Genomic DNA, 23,942 nt, shown 5'->3' with positions numbered 1-23,942 from the left:
TTTCTTAAGTTGGAAGAAAATGGTTGAGAACTAGACTGGGAGAAAGATTAAGATTTTGAGATCGGATAATGGTGGTAAATACACATCCGACCCTTTCTTTAAAGTTTGCAAAGAGGAAAGGATTGTGAGGCATATCAATGTTCGGGGAACTCCACAACAAAATGGAGTTGCAGAAAAATTGAATCGAACCTTGCTTGAGAAGGTTAGATGTCTATTGTCTCAGTCGGGTTTAAGCAAGTCATTTTGGGCAGAGGCAGTTACTTATGCATGTCACATCATCAACCAGTTACCCTCAGCTACTGTTTAGGGTAAGACACCAATGGAGGTATGGACTGAAAAACCTTCTACTGATTATGATTATATTTATATTTTTGGTTCACCTGCTTATTTTCATGTAACTGAAAATAAACTTGATCCTGGAGCCAAAAATGCTATCTTTCTTAGTTTTAGTAGTGGTGTCAAAGGTTACAGGTTGTGGTGCCCAAAGATGAAGAAACTTGTCATCAGTAGAGATGTGACATTTGATGAAGAAAGTATGTTCAAAGACTCTGAGAAGAATGTGAAAGATGTCTAACAGGTGGAGCTTGAGAAAATTGACTCTAGTACTTCAAATCCTATTTCCACTGATGTTGAAGCCACTACAAGTGAAGAAGTGGGAGACGAAGAGGATGTTGAAGAAGTTGAAGTTGAAGACTCTTTTCTAGATGAAGAGTAAGCTTCACCTCAAGAGTCTATTGCAAAGAACAGAGGAAAGAGAAATATTACCAAGCCAGCTTAGTATAGTGACTATGTTCCTTTTGCTCTTCCTATTATCACTGACGAGATTCCATCCAATTTTGAGGAAGCTATTGAGAGTGAAGAAAAGGAGAAATGGTGCAATGTCATGGGTGATGAGATGAATTCTCTCTTGAAGAACAAGACTTGGGAGTTAGCTAAATTGCCTAAGGGTAAGAAAGCTATCGGTTGCAAATGGGATATACCAAGAAGGAAGGTGTTGATGAGAAAAGCAATGTGAGATTCAAAGCAAGATTAGTTGCTAAAGGGTATGCATAAAAGGAGGGCATTGACTACAATGACATATTTTCTCCGGTTGTGAAGCACTCCTCAATTCGTATTATATTATTAGCTCTTGTTACACTATATGATCTTGAGCTTGTGCAACTCGATGTGAAGATGGCTTTCCTATATGGTGATTTTAATGAAGAGATCTATATGTGTCAACCTGATGGGTACAAAATGAAAGCGAAGGAGAATTTGTTTTGCAAGTTGACGAAATCACTTTATGGCTTAAAGCAATCTCCAAGACAATGGTATTTAAGGTTTGATAAATTTATGAGAGACCAAAATTATTCTAGAAGTCAATATGATCATTGTGTGTACTTCAAGAAGTTGCAATATGGGTCTTTTATTTATTTGTTGATATATGTTGATGATATGTTGATTGCATCAAGAAGTTGCAATATGGGTATTTTATTTATTTGTTGATATATGTTGATGATATGTTGATTGCATCAAAGAATGTCGAAGAGATTGAGAAATTGAAGAAACAAATGAAGAATGGGTTCGAGATGAAAGATCTTGGTGAAGCGAAGAAGATCCTTGACATGGAGATGACTAGAAATAGAGGGCCACCTATTTGACCCAATAGCCCATTTAAAAGGCCTTTTTTCTTTGACCCATGTGGAAGTCATGGGGTGACTCCTAGGGTTTAATTGGCAGCAGCAACTGCTTTTAGTTGCAGTAGAAAACAAAGAACAGCACAGAGAAGAAAAGAGCCACTGCCGCAGCCCCATTTCAGAGAATGAGGAGTTGTTGCTCCTCTCATTGGTTAGCTATCACTCCATCAAAGTTGTATTTGTTGTATTAGCTTTGAGCTTTGTATAAAGAGGAAATTATTCACAATATTTCCTTCTCTATTTGTTTCTTTAGTGAGTGTGAGTTATTGGATGTATTGGGGCTTTGGGTTGTGAGATTGCCAACACTTTGTAAACTCCCATTTGGTTGATAGTGGATTATTGGGTGAGCTCCCACTACTCCGAGGACGTACTCCAGTTACACTGACTGTTGAGGAACCTCGTTAAAATCTTGGTGTCTTTTATATTTTGTTCTTGCATTCCATTTGATATATTTCTTGTGGGTTAGCTCGACTTGGTTCCAATTGGTTTGGTGCTTTCCCAGCAGTCTTCTGAGAAACAGAAACTAGACTTTGATCTAAACATTATACAGATCGTAGTGTAACTGCTCCACCTATTATGGACGAAGTTGCAGTCGATTTTAAGATACGAGTTCTCGACGGTGTAACCACGTACACCTTCAAATAGTCTCTCTGATCAAACAACAGGATTAGTAGACGTTCTATTTTTAGTTTGGAATGCTGGGCGTGTGGAGATGTCAGTGATATCTGCTTCGAAGGACAAAATACGGAGATTTGTAAGATAATGAAATATGAAACCTACTTACGAGTATCTAAAGAGTATCCAAATCTGAAATCTTTGTATGTTTACAAATCCAAGCAAAAATAAAAGTCCAAAGTTTCATAAAATTTGTCGACGTCTGATTTTTCTACAATCTTGTGAAATGAATCCAATATCTCTGTCACAAGTAATGGAGTTACAAGGCAACGCCAACAAGTTGAAAAGTTTTGATGTTCCTATTGTCTTAGAAATGATGTGGTTAAGAAAAATCAATGAAAGCTACAACCTACACATTTACAGGGTTGTGATAACATACTCACTCTTCCTCCTTTACGTTGTTTCCTTATGTGATGATCCTATCCGCTCGGTACCTAGGATTTAGATGTTTATTTGAACAACAAACACAGACACAATTTCTATAAGTTTCCTAGTAAAGATTCAGGAAGAAGAATAAGATGCTAAGATATCTCCTACAAATGCTAGACTAAATGAAACCTCTGACTTTTTACAACTGGTCCTCTGCCTGGGAATTCAGTTTGCAATATTTGTTACTCGTGCACAAGTTCAACTGGGCATTGCCCGGTGGAGCAAGTGGGGAGGGTTTAGACATGACTGAATCCAGTGTATCCTCTCAAAGCTGTAGCTATTCCATATTCATAATTGTCTATGTACGTGTAATGGCCTTCATATTTCATGTCTAAGGCTCAACGCCTACTATTGTCGCCTATTATGTTAGCATTGTCTGTCGCTATTGCCAAAATAACATAGCACAACATGCAGTGCCAAATATTATGAATGTGAATGTAGGTTTATTGAAATGGTTTTTTCGGAATTTTATGTGTTTTGCTTTGGGAATTTTAACTCAGGGTATTTCCTAGAAGGGTTTGTTATCCATGGCCACACATTTTGCTGAAAAGTCAAGTTCAATCATATGTTCATGAGAACATGACAACAGGAAAATGACAGCTTTGTTATCTCATTGACTAGAGTAGAGTGGGGAAGATAATCTAGGTAGGGACCGTAAGGTTAGTTTTTGAGTGCTTTCATTAGAAGATTGCGGGGTACCTACAGTAACAACAATGGTATACCTTTCCTAAATTTTAGAGAGGGTAAAACTCAAAACCAAAACCAGCAAAACCACCTAGCTCTTGGTCGATTGGTATTTCTCTTACTAAAGTTGGAAGAAGTCCCCAGTTGAAATCTCTCATACCCTATAGATTGAAAAACGAAACAATAAAAGAAACACTAAAGAGGGGGAAACACTTGCACAATCTTCCTTTTACTGAATGAAAGCGTTGCATTTGTAATTGAAAATGGTGTAACAGAAAGAATTTAAGAAACCACTTACAGTTTATGTGTAAAAGGGAAAGCTCCCTTGTTGACACAAATTGGCTGCACCTAGGGTGGGACAAACATCACACAGTATTCATTATTCCGAACCTTGATTGTCATCTCGTGTACGCCAAGTGTCTCTACCAGAAAGGACAATTAATGGACTAAGAACTTTGAACTCGCATTGTAAACCAAGTCTTAGATCATATAGAGAGAACGTGCGCTAGTTGACATCCCCCGATCCCAATATCCCTAAATATCAGGATAGGCACGTGCTGGCCGACACCCGAGGGTGGTAAAGCCATTTAAAACATGCATACAACTAAAATAAGTAATCAGGAAGAGATACATTAATGCAGAACCGTGTTCAGAACATACAACTACTAAAAAATACTATGAAAGAATTATTATAAAAAGGTATGAACAAAGGAATGGGTCCTACCTTAAGAAGACTTGAAGATCCCTATCCGGAATTGCCCTAACGCCGGTACTATATGCCTCAATTCTAATTCCTGAGGGGGCGCAAAAACAGAAAAGGTGAGGGGACCATAGATTTATAGTAATACTAATAATACGAAAACCGATTTCTTTCTGAACATACTAACCCCCTGTTTTGAAAACACATATAGTACTGCATATAGTAAGTTTTCTGAAAACTCTAGCATGCCATGAAATCGTTCGTAAAACAATGCTCATTAATGGTGCTATCGTCACCCGAAGGCAAATCCATAGATCTCACCAATGTTGTACTCTCTAGGGGTATCATAGTCCCCCGAAGGCAATACCTATCCATCACGTGAAGGTGAAGTTGTACGACACTAGTTTCACCAATGAAGCTGAGGGTATATCATAAATATCCTCAATTGTGTCCTATGGCCATAGACGTTTACATACCCATGTTGTGTGGATGTGTTGTATGATAACCCGCTAAATAAGCACCGAAAACATGCCTAAAAAATCTCATATCAACTTCGGAGCTCAAAAGCTCAAAGCCTCATCTCATAAATCCATGATAACTCATATTCATAAATCCATAAAATAAATCATATTTGTAATCCATAGAATTTCATAAACGAAAACCCAATATTCCATAACCTTTAGAAAAATGTAAATTCGATAAATCATAAATATTTTGTAAAAGCAATTAAAATAAATCATAAATTCTCCGTAGACCATAAATATAGAAATCCATAAAACATAATAGGAAACATACTCGAATCATGAAATATGAAATGCATGCAAACCTAATATTTTATAAAAACATGCAATTAAGAAAGGGTCCACTCACAGATATTTTGTTGCCCGGGAGTCGCTTGAGTTAGCGAAGATAGAGTCACTTCCCATCGATGCACCTAATCACATATAACGGCCATTTAGTAAAACTCTGCTAAAACGATAGAATTTGGGAAAACGGTCAGCGGATTTGGATTCGGCACTTCGAAAAACCTAATGAAGGACTTCGAGTTCCCCCACGCACAGCCGCACTCGCCATCACGGGACGGCGGCCCGGTGGTCACGTGCCACCCCACATGCCACGCACCGAGTTGGGTCATCGAAAAGTTGGCCGGACGGCAGCGGACCCACGTGCCAACCGTAGAAACTGGGTTCAGGCTCGGGTCGGGTCGGATCCGGTCGAATCTGGGCTTGGGTTTGAAAGGTTGGATCGGGTTTGCTGGGTTAGGCCAAGTTAGGGTTAATGGGCCAAGGGTTTTAAGGCCTAGGTTACTAGGTTAAGGGATTGGGCCTAGATAATGGTTGAGTGCATATTGGGTTATGGGTCGAGTCGACCCAATTTCAGGTTGGATTCCATGAAGAAGAAAGCCGAAGCTTCTCAAGCTCCAATCAACCTCAAATCTTAACTAAAAATAGCAATCTAATATATCAAATTGAAACCTGAGAAACAAGGCGTCGGAATATACCTTTGGTTTCCTCGATAGTGGCAAGAGTTTGCCGGAAAATGGCTTGGAAGGCACGGGTCCTCGCGGGAAACTGGAGAAGGTTTCTCCCGAAGTGTTTTCTGCATCCACATGCATGATTAACTCCTAAACTACCTTAATCCAATACTAAACACAATCTATGGGGTTCCAGGGGTTTACCTTGGTCAAAGATTCAAGAAGCTTGCGGGAGTATGGCGAGGTGTTGTCGATGTGCTCCCTTGTACAAAGAGAAGCTAGATGAAGAGAGAGGGAGCTGAGTGAATTTGAGGGAAAAAAGAGTGATGGTGGTGAGGTCATTGTTGTTGTTGTTTGTTTGCATGTGTGTGTGTGTGTCGTGCTCAAGAATGAAGAAGGAGAGAGTTGCAGAAAAGAAAGGTGAGGGAGAGTTCAAGAGTGTCCCAGAGCTTGAGGGAGGGAAGGACATAGGGAAGACGTGGGGTGTGGGCCCCATGGGTCATCAGAAAATAATAAAATAAGACAAATATCCCACCCCAAAATCTAGGACAGTGAATTGACTATTTTGCCCTTCGACTTAGAAATTCTGTAAAATATTCACCGTAACTCCAAATCCGATTTGCTTGCGTCCACACGCTCATAGCAACAAGTACTACAAGGATATGACAAGAAAACGGATTTTACGTGACACGACACAGCGGTCAACAAAAGTCAACGTTTTTACCTCGAATGGCATTTTTGTAAATTCACATTTTAAAATTATAAAACCGTAATATTTAGGGATGGGTCGTTACACTATTGCACACCAAATGTATTTATTTTGATGTGACTATATCGATGAACGCTAAATCATTCAAATCTCACACTATCACAGAAGCCAGTATTTCCTGAGAGAAGTTGCCGTGTGGAATGCTTTGTTTCCCCGTTACCATTCCATATGTGTGTGGTAATTAGTATGTGCCTGCACTGAGATTATGATAAGTACTAACTGTTACGTCATTGCTAGAGGCATGCTTATGAAACCATGTGACATAACAAAGAAGTATCAAAGATCTCTATCTGCCACTTACTTTCAGGACCACATTGTATCACCATCCGTAACTATCACTGGAAACAGAAAAGAAGATAAGGATTTTTTTGGCATATTTGTTAGAAAACAAGGTGGAAAATATGAATGGTACAAAATAATTGAGGTGGCTTCCTTGCCGATTGATGACTACTAGGTGCTAGTGCCACCAAAAGCAAGTGTCCGTCTATTTAAATTGATTACTGCGACAGGGGGGCCATACCAGAAGCTAAAGAAAAACTCCGAGGCACTGAATTTTGGTTTCCAATGGCTCTTCTTCAATTGCTAAAGGAACCCTCTTTGCTTCTTGCATTCAGTTTCCTCATATTGTTGCTCAAGTTTTTCTTTAAGGATAAGTCAGGGAAAAGAAAACTCAAACTTCCACCAAGCCCTCCGAAGCTGCCTGTCATCGGTAACCTTCACCAGCTCAGAAACAAACCTCACATATCTCTTTGCGGCTTGGCAGAGAAGTATGGTCCACTAATTTACTTACAACTTGGTGAGGTCCCAACTGTGGTGGTTTCATCGGCTAGAGTAGCCAAGGAAGTACTGAAAACCCATGACCTTGCGCTATCAAGCCGTCCACAAATCTTTTCTGCCAAACACCTCTTCTATAATTGTACAGATGTTGCCTTCTCCCCTTACAGCGCTTATTGGAGGCATATCCGTAAGATTTGTATACTTGAGCTACTAAGTGCCAAACGTGTGCAATCTTATAGCCATGTTAGAGAAGAAGAAGTTGCTCGTCTGGTTTGTCGGGTTGCAGAATCTTATCCCGGCACCACCAATCTGAGCAAGATACTTGGATTGTATGCAAATGATGTTCTCTGTCGAGTAGCATTTGGAAGGGGTTTTTCAGAAGGTGGAGACTATGATCGGCATGGGTTCCAAAAGATGCTCGAGGAATACCAGGAATTGCTTGGAGGATTTTCTATTGGAGATTTCTTCCCTTCCATGGAGTTCATACACAGCTTAACAGGAATGAAATCGAGACTTCAAGAGACCTTCCGGCGCTTTGATGAACTTTTCGACCAGATGGTGACTGATCATCTCAATCCCAACAGAGAAAAAGAGAAGCACAAGGATCTCGTAGATGTTTTACTTGACATACAGAAAAGTGAATCTGCTGAAATACCTCTCACCATGGATAATGTCAAGGCTATTATCTTGGTCGGTGTAGACTCATGGTTGCTTAAATATATATTCAATAGCCGAGATATCCCTTATTACTTTAAATATGAATTCCACTTAGCTGTTTGCAAAGAAGCTAACAATAGGAACTGCTGCTGCTGCAGGACATGTTTGCTGCAGGAACTGACACAACTTTCATCACCCTTGATTGGGGAATGGCAGAGCTTTTGATGAACCCCAAAGTACTGGGAAGAGCGCAAGCAGAAGTACGAGGAGTTGTCGGAGAAAGAAGAGTCGTGTTAGAGAGTGATCTGCCTCAGCTGGACTACCTGAAAGCTGTCATCAAAGAGATATTTAGATTGCATCCACCTGCTCCAGTACTACTCCCTAGAGAATCCATGGAAGATGTAAGCATTGATGGGTATGATATTCCAGCCAAAACAAGAATTTTTGTCAATGCCTGGGCAATAGGGAGGGACCCAGAATCTTGGGAAAATCCAGAAACGTTTGAACCAGAAAGATTCATAGGTAGCACTATAGACTTCAAGGGGCAGCATTATGAGCTTTTACCTTTTGGGGCTGGTAGAAGAATTTGTCCAGCTATTACGTTTGGAACAGCAACCACTGAGCTTGCTCTAGCTCAACTTCTGCATAGCTTTGATTGGGCGCTTCCTCCGGGTACTACATCTAAAGATTTGGACCTGGCAGAAGTTTTTGGTATCACAATGCACAGGATAGCCAATCTGTTTGTTGTCGCCAGACCACGGTTTCCCTGAGACAAGAAGTCATAAATAAACAACATGATAATCTATGTATCATCCAACTGCCTCTGATTTCATATAAGAGACAAGAAGATTCACGCATTGTCTTTAGCCAATATCTCAGATGCAGACTCCTAAAGTAAATGGAATAAATTGTACTCCTAAAGTAAATGGAATAAATTGTACTTACCTTTTTTCTCTATGAGATATGATTTTCCTTCCCGTTTTCCCCTCCTTTACCCTGATTGGTGTCTAAATGCAATGTCAAGGTTGGTTTCAAAGAACAATTATAATTTCATAGCTTCACAAGGGTAAAATCAAAATCTACATAGTAAGTGGTTCCATAATTTATGCAGTTGAGAGCACAGCTTTAAACGCAATGCAAGGAAGAACAAGATGGTTCCCTGCTTGCCGCGGCATGCATGAGAATTTATTCAAGTTCTGTGCAATCTATATTGATTCATAAAAGAAAATAATTAATAGTAGAATTCACAGGACGTACACATTGCTAGGCCATAAAACCATTACTAGACTAGAACTTGTTTTACAAGGCATAACTGCCTTACAAAATTTGCTGGCTCAGTCACGCTTTTCAATGAATAGATCCACTTCATTGAAAAGCATGGAACCCTAATGAGAACGGAGTGATATATGGTTGATATGGAGGATACAATCTTCTTTCTGAGGCACTGTGGCTTCCAAAATTGTTATCCTTGAAAAATCTATTATTTCTGGTGAATCAGTACTGCAAAATGTTGTATCTTGATATACAATCAAGTACTTCAAGCACAAGTGTTTAACCTCAGAGTGACCTTGTATCCTGAAGATAATGTCCAAATTGCTGAGCACCAAGAAACAAGGTATCGGCAAGGAGAATGACTCTGACCTGTGCCAAAAAAATCGTTCAAATTGAAATTAGATGCTTGAATGTTAGGTGACTAAAAAGCAGGCCGTTTTGTAAACATGTTGAAGATAATAAGTACCAGCAGGGCAGAGAACACTAATCGGTAACTCCAACCTTCTTTGGCAGCTGCAGCAGCGCAGAAATAAATGTACTTTCTGATAAATCTGTATAAGAAATGTCTCCAAATTGTATTCTAATATGCATCAGAAATAAAAGTTCAGTGTGCATCACTACGACGTAGTTACCAATTATAACGAAAAGTGAGCAAGACCAGATAGTTACCCAAGGAATTCTAAAAGCCCACCAATTCCAGCAAACTTAAATGGCAGAGGGCCTTCTCTGGCAAGATCCTGCTCCCACATAAGATGAGACTCACTACATTAACAGACCTTTTCAGTTTGGTTCACAACAAAAGCACCGAAAAAGAAAATATGCAAAAAAGAATATCTAAACACTAAAACCAAGACTACCTCTTCTTCAGCAGCCTCTACCTCCTTGAACCCAGAAAAGGTTTTTCTGACATACCTGCTATAAGACAATATTTTCAAATTTAGCATGCGCAGAACAAATTATACAACCTCTAAAAACAAAATAGTTGAACTAAAAGAATTTTACTTTCTTTTCTCAAATTCCCATTAAGTAGCTCACTTAAACACAATTTACACAAAAAGTCGTTTTGTTTTTCTGTCTTCGAATTTCGTAGGAATCGAGCAACATACCAGAGCTTCCCATCTCTTTTTGGCAGCAGCCATATCCCTCATTTGCTTCAACTCGTAATCTTCATTGTCACCCTGCATCCGAGTGGCAGTACTCCTCCGCTGATCAACATCAACAACAAGAACAATCCACATTAGAAAACACTAAAAACATTAAAATAAAACAAACCTAATAATTACAACATGAAAAAAAGTGGAGAATTTACATACAAAATGGTAAGTTAACATCAACAACAAGAACAACCCACATTATAAGAATTACAATAAACCCAACAACTAGAACATGAAAAAGGTGGAGAATTTACATACAAAATGGTAACTTCTGTAAGAGGGTGTGGATAGAGTTGATGAGATTATGATTGCATAGGATTATGACAAGTGTTTATGTATTATTGGTAGTGGTCTTAGTTAGTTAGTAGAGAGGTGTTTTACTAATGTATAAATACCAACTGTTGTAATTATTCTACACAAGTTGAATGAAAGAGAATATTTAGTTTTAGCAAACTTTCCCCCTCTACTTTCTCTCTCTTGTTTACTTAGCTCTCAATTACATTGTTGTTGTCAGGTATCTTCGCCGAGAGTGGCTCACGCCTTCGGTTGACGATCCTTCATGCTTTCACTACTCATCTCCGTTTGTGATCGGTAGTCGGTGACATCTCCGGTCATTAGTTTTTCGTCTTCTTCGGTTGCGTATTGGTTTTTTGCTTACTGGTCGTACTGGATTGTCAGTGATTTGTTGATGGTTTTTTCGTCAATTGAATTGTTGGGTTCTTGATCACCTTCAAGCATCAGGTTTTGTTGATTCTTTCATTTCTTTCTGCTCAACGTGTTTGATCTGTGCATTGTTTACGATTCTCTGAAATCTGTAACCCTAAGATTTGGGGGTTTCTTGTTTTGTATTCACAAGACTGTTGATTTCTGCAATTACTGGCTTGTCGTTGTTTCTGGTGGGTTCATTTGCATTTGTGTGTTGATCTTGAGTATTAAAATTTTCTCAAGATTGTTGCAGTTTTACATACAAATCCCGAAATTGCCAAGTACCGGTCAACTTCATACCTTCAAGGATCCACTGAAGGGTTCATGCTGAGGCACCCCTGCCGAAGCATAAGAGTTTCCCTCCAACCAGGAGGCCAATCACAGCACGACACATGTCCACATCTTTACCTCAACCTGGGGAAAAAGATGATAGGGAGAAAAGGAGATTTAAAACCAACCAGCCAGAGGAAGCAGTGATGGACAAACTTGCGGATCCCTTCTCAGAGGCCCCAGTAAATATGATCAGTATTGCATGGGCTGAGAAGGGAAAAGAAAAGGTCACAAGGGAAGTAAAAAAAGGAAGACTGGCTGACAGATCTATAAAAGGAGTGATCAAATTGCCCGAACATCCAAAAGCAGCCATAATCAAAGGGATGGTTCTATGCAGTAAATGCCAATGCGAGTGTGAGCTCGAAATACTACCCGTAGGAGTCCTCATGGATCATGAGCTAATCAGGAGGAAAGAAGAAGAAGAAAGAAATGAGGCTCGTGAAAAAGTCGGACGGACCGTAGGAAGAGATACCTCTCGAAGTGTTCTTCAGCGGTTAGGAGGCGATTCTCAACCTAGAGCTTTATCAGAGATATTTCACAATCATGAAGTTTCTGAGGAGGCAGAAGATAAAGATGCCAAAAAGCTGAAAGAGAAGGGTATAGAGCGTTCTCAGTACGGTCATATGGGAAGAGAGGTCAAGAGGAATGATATGATAACAAATCCTGTCAAAAAAGATAACCCTGACCGCCTCGAGTGAAAATGGTACATGGTTGGGAAAAATGGACAGCCCGTTAAACAAATGGGAGCCTCCATGGTCAGAAGGGTCCAAAGGCAACACAAAGCCTACATGAACTCCTTAAAGACCCCTGCGACGTCTGAAGCATCCAAGAATTAAAAGTTAGAAAAAAACGTCATCTGAGGGAAGTAGTCAGTTCCGTTAGAGGAGTAAAAAAGAGGTGGAAAAGGCTAATAGCAAGACAGAAGACGAGGGAGACCATGTACCACAAAGCCTACATCCTGGGAAATATAAGATCTTGAAGAGAGCTCAAGAAGATATGATCATGGTGCCAACTCCCGGATGGAAGACAGAGCCTAGTTGCTTTGGAATTGTTTCGCCTAAAAGAAAACCACATTCTCTATCATTAGTGGATCCTTTCGGTGAAGTTCCAAAGCAAACACCATGTTCAGGCATGAATCAATAGGAGGGGGCACCATAACCACTACTTCCAGCATATGCGATGGCTTGGTTAGACGAGTTCATGGATCAGATTGGGAGCAAGAAGGAAGAACTGCCAGAGCCTAGCAATTTTCATATCAACATGGTGTATGTGCTATCCGCCATGTTTGGTGCCAAACCTAATCAACCCGCCACTATGGAAGGTGACTACATAACAACTGAGCCAATGATGGGCCATGTCAATGTGGAGATAGCTGAAGAGGGAGAATCAGGAAAAGCTGAATCATCTGAAGCATCCAAGGATGGTCCTTTAAGGATCTATACAGACAAAATGGTGTTCAGCCGCCCGAACATTTCGCTTGCCAATCATCTTAAGCCCATATATGTTACAGCTCATTTTGAAGGGGTGCCCTTCAAAAGGATTTTAATTGATGGAGGAGAGGCTGTTAATGTACTACCGGCCAAGCAAATGAAAAAGTTGGGGAGAGGCACAGAAGATCTTATTCCTACAGACCTCACGGTTTCAAGCTTCTCGGGCGCCATCACCAAGACTCATGGGATATTGCCTTTAGAAGTGGATTTGGGGTCTAAACAGATCATGCTGGCATTCTTTGTGGTAGATTGCACTTCCACCTATGGAGCCTTACTTGGAAGGGATTGGATCCACCAAAGTCTTGCCATACCCTCCACTCTTCATCAGCAAGTGGCTGTTTATCATGAGGCAGGAACGGAGGGACCAGGCTTTTGGGAGATGGTAGAGGTCGAAGCACGGCCATTTCTTCCCACAGCCAATGTTGCTGAAGCAAGTTTCTACAATCCCAACGTAGGAATTCTGAAATGTTCAGGAGCAGATGAGAACGGTCGCCCTACCAAGGTGACGGCCCAAAAGCTTCTAGAACAAGGAATGCTCCTTACTAGAGAAGAGTGGGATAGACCTTGTATCGTCCTAACACCCCTACACCATCAATGATAGAACAAAAGAGGAAGGATCAAGTAATGGCAGTCAGGTCCCTGATCAAAAGACTATTGGTGTATGGGAAAGGAAGAAAGCAAGAAAGGGAGCTCTTAGACAAAGAAGAGCAGGAATGGCAGCTATGAGCTTCAACCAGCCAGGATGAAAGCATGGAGGAATCTTGTAGAGAATAATTGGAGAAGGCCATCCAAATGGCCGAGTGCATTTATGACCTAGATGGGCCAGACAGCTTGGCCGAGAGCCTAGAGTTAGTCGAATTTTTGTGTGCAGAACCTGATAAGCCACCACCAGAAGTTCAGGATCCTCTGGAAGTTATTGATCTAGGGACAAAGGAAGATCCAAGACCAATACAAATCAGTGGTTTATTAGAGACTAATGATTGGGTAAAGATTATATGTCTTTTGCAAGAATTTAAAGATTGTTTTGCTTGGCGTTATACTGAGATGCCAAGTTTAGATTCAACCTTGGTGGAACACAGAATGCCCATCAAGGAGGGATATAAACCTGTTAACCAAGCACTGCGAAGGATGTCAAAGGAGATAGAAGAGAAAGTCAAAGAAGAAATTGAGAAGCTAGTAAAAGCTGGATTTATCAGGCCAGCCAAATATGTAGAGTGGTTAGCCAACATTGTACCCGTTTTAAAGGCCATAACAAAAGCAGTACGATGTTATGTTGATTACAGAAATATTAATGGCGCTACACCAAAAGATGAGTATCCCATGCCCATGGCAGATCTATCCATAGATGCAGTAGCAAAACACAAAGTCTTATCTTTTATGGATGGAAATGTCGGGTATAATCAGATAAAGATGGCTCCAGAGGATATACATAAAATAGCTTTTAGGTGTCCTGGGCATGTGGGGGCATATGAATATCTGGTCATGCCATTCGGGCTCAAGAACGCTGGTGTGACCTACCAAAAGGCAATGAATGCCATCTTTCATGGTCTGATTGGCCATAACATTGAGGTGTATATTGATGACATTGTGGTGAAATCCAAAACAGAAGAGCAGCATCTGGTAGACCTCAGGCAAGCATTGACAAGAATGAGGATCCACAAATTGAAGATGAATCCAAAGAAATGCGCGTTTGGAGTAAGAGCAGGCAACTTCTTGGGATTCCTGGTTTATCAAAGAGGTGTAGAAGTGGACAAAAACAAATCTCGAGCAATAATGGAGTCACCTTCACCCACCAACAAAGTGCAACTTCAAAAGCTGCTAGGCAAAATTAATTTCTTGAGAAGATTCATTGCCAATTTAGCAGGCAAGATCCAGCCGCTGACTCCTTTGCTAAGACTGAAGGATAAAGAAAATTTCGAATGGGGACCACCACACCAAAAGGCTTTCGACAGAATTAAAGCCTATTTGACTTCTCCACCAGTATTGGTGCCACCTCAAAGGGGAAAACCCTTAAAGCTGTATATTTCTGCTTCAGAGAAATCAATCGGGAGTTTGCTAGCTCAAAACAACGAAGGCAAGAAGGAGCAGGCGGTGTACTACCTCAGTAGAATTTTGACCGAGGTAGAAACAAGATATTCCCCAGTAGAGAGATTGTGCTTAGCTCTGTATTTTACTGCCAGTAAGCTGAGGCATTACATGTTACCTTGTCACGTGCACATCATTGCCAAGACAGATGTGATAAAGTACATGTTGTCAAAGCCAATGCTAACAGGAAGGATTGGGAAGTGGATTCTAGCATTATTAGAATTCAGCTTTCAGTATGTACCCCAAATGGCAGTTAAAGGCCAAGCAATTGCTGACTTCTTGGCGGAGCATCAAGAGTCTCAAGATGAGATAATCAATATCCCGGGAACCCTGGAAGTTACTAGTGTTTCAATCCCGCTAAGCAAAGGTATCTCGGGCAAAGAGGAGTGAGTCCAGCAAGAGATAAGAAGAGTGACTGGTCTATGGATTACTCCTTGGAAGCTATATTTTGATGATTCCTACACTCAGAAGGCTTCGGGAGCTGGGATTGTAATTATCAACCCTCAAGGGGTGTATCATTATTACTCATTTCTCCTAAATTACCAAGGGAACACCAATAATCGGGCAGAGTATGAGGCCTTAATAATTGGTTTGGAAATCTTGATGGATCTGGGGGCAATGGAGGTAGAGGTCTTTGGCGATTCAGAGTTAATAATAAACCAGCTAAATAGGGAGTTCAAGTGCAAACATATTACCATAGCGGGGTATTACTTGGCGGCCACGTAATTGCTGAGTTATTGGGATTCTGAGATATCAGTTAATCATGTTCCCAGAGGATCCAACCTAGCGGCCAATGAGATGACACAATTAGCCTCAGGCATGCCAATACAGGAAAGAAAATATGGGTTGGATGTCGAGATTCAAAGAAGAAACCTTCCTTCTATCTTGGAAAGAGGATTTAGTCTGGATGTAATGGTTCTAGAAACTGAGATAGAAGATTGGAGGTCGCCCATCGTCCATCATTTAAAATATCCCTATTCACCTACAAGCAAGAAGAATAGACAGCAAGCAACTAAGTATGTCTTATGGGCGAATGACCTGCTAAGGAAAACTCCAGACAGGTTATTATTGAAATGCTTAGGCCAAGAGGAATCTATGAGAGTAATGGCCGAAGTACATGAAGGAGTTTGCGGAGCACATCAGGCTGAAACGAAGATGAGGTGGCTGCTTAGAAGGTATGGTTATTTCTGGCCCGATATGGAAAGAGATTGCAAGTCATATGTCCGAGGCTGTGAAGAATGTCAAAGGCACGGTCCTCTCCAACATGTACCCTCAATACCTTTAAATCCAGTGGTCAAGCCTTAGCCCTTCAGAGGATGGGCAATTGACTTCATCGGGCAGATCTATCCAGCTTCTAGCAAGGGGCACACTTTCATAATTGTAGCAATGGATTACTTCACCAAATGGGTAAAGGCCTCGGCTGCAGTCAAAAATTTTATTGAGACCAAGATTTTGTATAGATTTGGGGTGCCCGAAACCATAGTAACAGGTCGTGGGCCATCTTTTATTTCAAAAGAAGTTGAAGAGTTTGCAAGCAAATACAAAATAAAGATGATCCAGTCCAGTTCTTACTATCCACAGTCAAATGGCCAGGCAGAATCCAGCAACAAGATTTTGGTAAACATTATCAAAAGAATGGTGATAGATAGTCCGGAAAGGTGGCATGAAAAGCTGGGGAATACTTTGTGGGCATACAGACCTTCCAAGAGGGCAGGAACAGGGACAACTCCTTATGCTTTAACTTTCGAGCAAGATGCAGTGCTTTCCATGGAGATCAATGTAAGTTCTGTTAGAATTCAAAATCAGTTTGGGTTACACAGTGAAGAGTATATCGAAGCCATGTGTCAAGGGATTGAAGACTTAGATGTAGCCCGAATTGAAGCCTTGAACCAGATTCAGGAAGGGAAGAAAGTTGTTGCCCGAGCTTATAACAAAAAGGTGAAGATAAAGTCTTTCAAGGAAGGAGATTTGGTGTGGAAGACAGTCCTTCCTCTAGGAGCTCAGCTTAGAGGTTTCGAAAAATGGAGCCCGACATGGGAAGGTCCTTTCATGATTAGTTGAGTATTAGAGAAAGGAGGATACTACTTGGCGGACCTCGAAGGAAATTGGCAGAAACATCCCATCAATGTTAAATTCTTGAAAAAGTATTGTCCTACATTATGGGATGTTAGAGATTGTTATATTGAAGAGGATGCAAAGTAAAGCAGGCTTCGGGATACCAAAGTACAGTGTATGTTCATCAATCATTCAAGAAGACAAAAAGACACAAAGCTGCTAAAATAATGTTTATTTCATTTCGACAAATTGGTGAAATTTACAACAGATTCAATTCCGATGTGCTACGTTCGATTCCTTCTGGATGCAATGGTGTCTCAGTTGGTTTTCCGATGTCTTCATGGATAGAATCCGATCAGGTGATCAGGTTGTGCGGCCAAAATGAGCTTGGTAGAGGATCCTCAGGCAGAGTCATCACCATACATGATGGTAAAGCCTGACTTATCATAGCAGTGAGAAGAAGGCAAGCTTTCATAAGGAAACCGCCTGACCAAGGGTGTTGGGGATAACGGGGTGTTTGACCAAAGGTGTTGGAGATAGTAGTTATCTGATGAAAACTCTTTTTCTTACGAAAAGGAAGTTTTAGAAAACCCCACTTGAATCTTGAAGAGCTCATTTCACAGTTTTGGGAAGAAAACTAAGGAGGCAGAAACGCTCAAAGTTGATTACAGATGAGGTTGAAGATAATTTGAGCCAGAATTTATAGAATATCATAAGGTAGTTCAAGAGTCTTGAGAAGATCAAGAGACTCCAGGTTGCGTTAATCTCAACCAGAAGACACAAGTTCCAAGAACAAGGGTCCTGGCGCATGCAGCTATTCAATCAATATTAGCGCCTGGAATTCCAGCCTGAATATTGATTGAAGGGGGCACTGTTTGGGTTAAAACTTGAATTTTGGGCTCAAGAAAGAGTTGGCCCAAAAGGAGGTCTAGAAAAGGGAAAAGCCTGAAGCCCAGCCAAAGCCCAGAAGGCAGAAAAAGGCCTTTCCCGACTAGGTGCAAATCATTTGCACCACTTGCTCACCTGCCTAGAGACCAAGTGGTATAGACCAGCCAGCTAATCAGCCCAAAAGCATTTTACAGTGGCAGTACAAGTAAATAGCTGATAAGTCACTACCCTTCAAGCTGCATTTAGGCAAGATTATTGCTACAGGAGGCCAAGCCGAAGTGTCTATAAAAGAAGAAAGAGAAATCAAAGATAAGGAAACTCAATCAAACAAACAAATACAAGTACAAACTCTGCTCAAAGCCAGATTTGCCTTCAAACGAAAGCTGTAGTCAGCCCAAGCCTTCATCAATTTCGGGATAAACCCTTACCAAAAGCCTTTGTAATAGCTCTGCTACCTTGTCCTAAGCTTGCTGTAGTATCGATTTCTTTCTGTAAACTCATCTCCCTACCCCCCTTTCTAAAGCTCTCAAACCCCTTGATAAACCACAAAGATAGGAAGTTACAAGACGATCAGCCTTGCCCGACCCTCTTTGTTTTTGTCTTTTCATTCATTAGCCTAGCAATATGTTGTATACTTCCAGTTGTATTCAAGTTATTTCTAGTAAGATGACGATTAAAAGACTCTCTCAGTTCTTGAATCCGATTTGAATATGTCTTCACAGTTCAAACCAGATCTAAGTTCTAAGCTCTCGGGCATGTAAGATTGATCATTCAAAAGTCCTTGGCCTCAAGGCATAAAAAAGAACCTTATGTAGACTTAACCCATCCACAACAAGCTTTGATAAAAAGAAGTCCGAAGTTGCTTGGGGCGCAAGTAATCGACCTATCTCTTCGTTTTATTTCTATTATATTATGATTATAGTAGAACGTTTGAGTATAGAAGGAATTCTGATGGGAAGCCTCAAGGCCTATATCTAAGGCCCTACAAAGGCACCTATTTGGGTTCATTCTACTCTGCGGGCTCGGATAATCAGGAGTATAATGGTTATAACACTTCTGCAAACAATAAAACAGACATCGTATATTCGAGTACTGGGTTAGTTTTTGATCGGAAGCCTCAAGACCTACACCTAAAGCCCCACAAAGGCACCTGTCATAACTAACACAGCCTCTCGGGTATATGTACAACTAAAATTCAACATCCATTTTACATCTGCCATGCTAAAGATGGCAGTGGCACGCCTGAGCACTTAAAAGTTAATCTTGATTGTGAGCCTCAATGTCTATACCTAAGGCCCCACAAAGGCACCTTTCAAAGTTAACTATGTCATTCTCTTTCAGCCTTGCCCGACAAGCCCACCAGTAAAGCAGAAGCCCGACAGAAAGCATCAATCGGCGCCAACCTCTCAGGGAGCTGTGTGCTCGTCGGCTAGGAGACTTCCCCGACGGAAATTCCAGCCACGAACATTTACTATTATGTCCGAAAATCAAGCCTTATGCGCAGCTCCTAATCCATTATCATCCTTTCAAAAAAAGATGAAGAAAGAGAACGTCACATATGCATGCATTGATTGATATGGTGAGGGGACAAATTGCAACTTTGTATCTCAAAGAATTTTGTTATGGCTAAACTTTGTCCGACATTGAATGCATGCAACAGGACCAATCATGAGTATGTCATGTGAAAGGCTTGCGTGTGAAACAAGGGGATCCAGACCCAAGTAATTGCTTGGGTAAACAGCATTTCCGCCCATGGAAATTTGCTATGGCTTAAACTTTAAATCCATTCCAAATTTCCCTTCACCTATCTCCTCCAAGCCATGGCTGGTATAGCTTTGGCAGCAACCTTGGCGATTTTGGCCTCACGCCCAGATTTACTATGCTACGTCAACCACAATTTTATTTATTTATTTATTCATTTTGTGTCGGGCGTCGCTATATGCGTCCGACGGAGAGGGTGGTGCGACAAGAAATTGCATGTAGGGCAGGCCACAACAGTCGACTAGGCTCCCAACGGCCAGTTTAAAGACTTTATTACACATGGCGCAATTGCATCGTCTGATTTAGATCTCGACTTTAATCCAACAATTTTTATATTTTCAATGATAATAAATTAAAAAATTGTAAAAAGATAGAAAGAAAATGGGAAAATGTTTAAAAGAGAGAAGAAAAAAAATAGAAAAATAAAAAATTCTAAAGACTCTTTCCAAATATTTTTTATAAATAGTAAATACCAATTCATATTCTTTACTTCCCACACATTTACTCTATGCACTATTCATATCCTTATTTTCTACATTCCTATTTTGTTTGTGCTTACAAAAATGGCATCAAAGGTGGAGTCAAAACCAGAATTGCATGGTCGACCGCTGAAGATGCTTTCTTGTTCTTTCAAATCTCAAATCTCAAATGTTGTGTGCAAGGTAATGTATAACAAATTGTCTCGGAAGAGAGCAGATTTATTTTTTCATATTACTTAAAATAGATACATCACACACCCTTATCCATCTATCCATCTATGAGCATATGAACTGAGCACAGAAAATAAGTAAAGACGGATCTGTGCCTATTCTTTTTGCAAGTTGACTACCACTATCTGCCTATGATAGCCTATCCCTTTGCAACTGAGTTCAATAGCAATTTTGACACATCCGACCCTGATATTCTCCAAACACAAGATAGGCACATGCTGGCCAACACCCAATGGTGATGAAGCCATATTTGGATGCATGAGAAATAATAAATATAAACAATACTTATAAATTTAAATACAATGATTATGAAATTATGGAACGTGTTTAGAGCTTACAACTAATCCTGGACACTAAAAAGGAATAATATAAAATTGAATGAACAAAGAGATGGGTCCTACATCGAGAGGACTCGAAGATGCAGATGCGGGAGTGCCTTGACACCAGGATTGTACGTCTCGAATCTAAGTCCTGATGGGGCGCAAAACAAAACACGAGTGGACCAAGTTGATATATAAGTAGTAATATAACAGTTAATCTTTAACGTACTAACTCCCAGGTTTACAAAACTCATATAGTATAATAAGTAATAGGTTTTTCCAAAAACCCTAACATGCCATAAAACTTTATAAAACATATATCATATATAGTGCTTAATAATGTTATCATAATCAGCCAAAGTCACCAACCCACACCGGATCATATCCATATATACGTATCTCTCCGTTGAAGCCACCAACCCACGCCTAGCCTTAACCATATCTTATATCTCCCGGTCGAAGCCAAAATCAATATCTTCCAGCTGAAGCCATCTACAAATGCCCAGCCATAGCCAATATAAATATCTTCCACCCATAGGCATATAGAACCCTTCATTTGCCCGAAGGCCTTCATTTGTCCGTAGGCTCCTACAGCACCCACCCAAAGGCATATATAGAAGTATCATTTGCCTGTAGGCAGTAACATTCAAATAACCACTAAGTAAGTACATAAAGACATTAACATAATATTTCTAATATCTATATAATCTTAATCGGAGTTCAGTAGCTAGAACCTCATATCATAAAACCTATTCGTAGTATATAGTCAGCAATCATATATACTACGAAGAACGTAAAATCGATAAAGCATGAATATCATAAAGCGTAAATCCAATTTACTCATAAACGTTTCATAAAACGTAACTATTAAGGGCTGGTTTGGTATTGTTATGCTTTGAAAAAAACTGCATCTGCTGTGCTGTGAGAATAAGCTGTTAATATGTAAGAAGATATACCAGAGAGAAATATCAAGAACTAGAGAGAGAAATTACAATGAGAGAGAGAAAGATGAATGTACTGTTATATTGATTTTCTTACTTAGGAAGTCATTACGCTTAGGTTTATATAGAAGTCACAATACATGTAACTGACTAACTAACTAAGTATACAATCTATTGACAAGTGTTAACATCTCATAATACTAATATACCCTAACATCCCCCCTCAATCTCATGTGGGGATCCACCAAGCATGAGATTGTTACAATGAGACTGAAACAAAGGAGAACTAAGCCCTTTAGTTAAAATATCGGCGAACTGCTCCCTGGAAGAGACAAACTGAACCATGAGTCATTGTTTGGCAACCCGTTCTCCCACAAAATGAACATCGGTCTCAATGTACTTTGTGCGCTGATGTTGAACAGGATTAAAAGACAATGCGATGGTAGACAAGTTGTCACAGAAGAGCACAAGAGTTGTAAGAAGTTTAATGTGCAGAAAATCAAGAAGTTGTTGTATCCAATCAAGTTCTGCAGAAGTTGAAGACATAGCCCTATATTCAACCTCAGTAGAGGATCGGGACACTGTATTCTGCTTCTTGGAGGACCAGGAAATGGGATTTCCACCCAAAAACACAACTAAACCAGTTGTAGACCGTCGATCATGAGGATCGCCCGCCCAATCAGCATCACTAAAAGCTTTTAAATGCAAGTCACGAGAAGAATAGGATATACCAAAGGACATTGTACCTTTTAAATAACGCATGATCCTCTTGACTGCAATGTAGTGGGAGACCATAGGAGCTTGCATAAACTGACACACTTGATGCACAGCAAAAGCAATATCTAGCCTGGTAAAAGTGAGACACTGCAAAGCACCAACTATACTGCGATAGGCTGCAGGATTGTTGAAAGGAGAACTATCATCCTTGAGTAATCGATTGTATGGCAAGCATGGTGTATCACAAGGCTTGCAATCAACCATTTCAGCCTTCTGCAATAAATCTTGGATGTTGTTAGGTTGATATAATAGGTATATTTTGTATCTCTTTTACCTATTAATTTAGTCATGGTTTGATATAAAACAGTTGGATTTGAAGTATTTTGTGTGATTTTTATAGAAGTTATTTTTTCGGAGAAAACTAGATTTTTTAGAAGAATTACAAGGAAAGCACGAAAGAATAACGAAGTGGACTGATGCTATGTGAGAGTGGTGCTGGAATTTGGGCTTTATCAAATTAAGTCCAATTTGGGCTTCATAAAAACTGGCGTTGGACTATTCCAAGGAGGAGAAGGTTTTTAATCCCCTTATCAAGAAGGTTGCAGTACAAATAAAAAAGGAGGGGGATTTTAAAGGAAAAAAAAGGCACATTAAAAGAGGGAAGAATCCTGCAGCCGCAAGAGGAGGAAGGGGGGAGATATAACGCATACTCACAGCCTTCCAGTGGGGGACTCTCGACAGAAGGTTGCAGTTTTGGGGTTTATCGCTCACGGTTCCAGAATTGGGGTTTTCGGTTTTCTTTATGTCATCGAATTCATCCATGTTTGTCATTAGTTTAATCATGAACTAAGTCCTTTTGCTAGGACTAGGGTGTACTCTTATCATGAACATCTAGCTATTGTTATTTCATATAGATCTCGGTTGTTTTCCATGTTGAGTAATTGTTATTGTGCTTTATCATTATCAAATAACTGGCCATTATTTGTGTGAAGAACTAAGTTGTGACTGACAGGTTGAGTTTAGTAGATTGCTTCTCTTAACAATTACCATGAATTACATAATTGAGTAGACATACTGATTATGATTTGTGTAGCATTGTGAAATTATCCATTTAGCGTAAAGGGTTTCGATTATCTACATTTGTGGCTAGACATAGCATGGGTAGATAGTTAGAAACACGGTTAGTATATTCTGAAAGGAAATATTGACGAATCAAGGGATAATTGCTAGCAACATGGGAAAAATTTGAGTTTAATATGAATAACAGGATTAGATAGGATGGAGAATGAGGAACCTGATGTCCTAGTGCTTCCATATATTAATCTTCCATAATTCATTCACTTTTACTTCTTGTTCGATAAATTGTTATTTCACTTTCGTTTGGTTTCTTGCATATTTGAATTTGTCATCGTAATCCTTCTTTTATTTACGTTTAGTTTGGAGTTAATCTCAATAGTAAATTTAGGTTAATCCGATCCTTGTTTGAACGACACTTTACTTATCACTATATTACTTGGACGATATTGTACACTTGCAATTATCAACAACAGATGTACTTGGTCTGCGACAAAAAAAGACCTGTTGCAGTTCGAGTGACTTGGATGCCAAGAAAATAGTGCAACTCTCCCAGATCTTTAATATCAAATTCAACTGTAAGAGAGGCAATAACTTGT

At 40.0% G+C, this 23,942-nt stretch overlaps 1 protein-coding gene and 3 long non-coding RNA genes across 9 annotated transcripts in view; 1 reads left to right on the top strand and 3 right to left on the bottom strand.

The window, feature by feature from the left end:
- The window catches only part of LOC126600960 (uncharacterized), a 66,206-nt gene extending 62,233 nt beyond the window's left edge, over positions 1–3,973 (bottom strand). Inside the window, exon 1 of the long non-coding RNA XR_007615645.1 lies at positions 3,676–3,973. This is a non-coding gene — a long non-coding RNA (uncharacterized LOC126600960). The remainder of the gene's footprint in view (positions 1–3,675) is intronic.
- Positions 3,974–6,345: 2,372 nt separating this feature from the next.
- On the bottom strand, positions 6,346–7,073 carry LOC126600958 (uncharacterized). The gene is made up of 3 exons (XR_007615643.1): positions 6,928–7,073; positions 6,709–6,745; positions 6,346–6,604 (listed from the first exon to the last, which is right to left on the bottom strand). It is a non-coding gene; the product is annotated as an uncharacterized LOC126600958 (long non-coding RNA).
- On the top strand, positions 6,926–8,818 carry LOC126600943 (cytochrome P450 71AP13-like). Its single transcript, XM_050267645.1, has 2 exons — positions 6,926–7,874; positions 8,000–8,818. Exons 1-2 carry the CDS (start codon positions 6,972–6,974, stop codon positions 8,609–8,611), a joined length of 1,515 nt encoding a protein of 504 aa, XP_050123602.1. The 5' UTR covers positions 6,926–6,971; the 3' UTR covers positions 8,612–8,818.
- LOC126600957 (uncharacterized) lies at positions 8,782–10,512 on the bottom strand. 6 transcript variants are annotated; one of them, XR_007615641.1, is made up of 7 exons: positions 10,427–10,512; positions 10,220–10,318; positions 9,971–10,028; positions 9,783–9,850; positions 9,580–9,664; positions 9,268–9,482; positions 8,782–8,848 (listed from the first exon to the last, which is right to left on the bottom strand). It is a non-coding gene; the product is annotated as an uncharacterized LOC126600957 (long non-coding RNA). The 6 variants fall into 6 exon arrangements; XR_007615639.1 differs by having other exon boundaries at positions 9,783–9,875; positions 10,220–10,512; XR_007615640.1 differs by having other exon boundaries at positions 9,580–9,693; positions 10,220–10,512.
- Positions 10,513–23,942: the final 13,430 nt, after the last annotated feature.

The sequence above is a fragment of the Malus sylvestris genome, chromosome 14 (assembly GCF_916048215.2).
Source record: "Malus sylvestris chromosome 14, drMalSylv7.2, whole genome shotgun sequence".
Classification (NCBI taxonomy): domain Eukaryota; kingdom Viridiplantae; phylum Streptophyta; class Magnoliopsida; order Rosales; family Rosaceae; genus Malus; species Malus sylvestris.
The sequence above is the reverse complement of the archived record's forward strand: the minus strand, read 5'-3'. Positions and strand labels throughout refer to the sequence as shown.

Coding starts and splice junctions, on each gene's coding strand:
- LOC126600943 (XM_050267645.1), top strand. CDS start 6,972: ATGGCTCTTCTTCAATTGCTAAAGGAACCCTCTTTGCTTCTTGCATTC. Junction 7,875..7,999: donor ATGTCAAGGCTATTATCTTG/GTCGGTGTAGAC, acceptor CTGCTGCTGCAG/GACATGTTTGCTGCAGGAAC.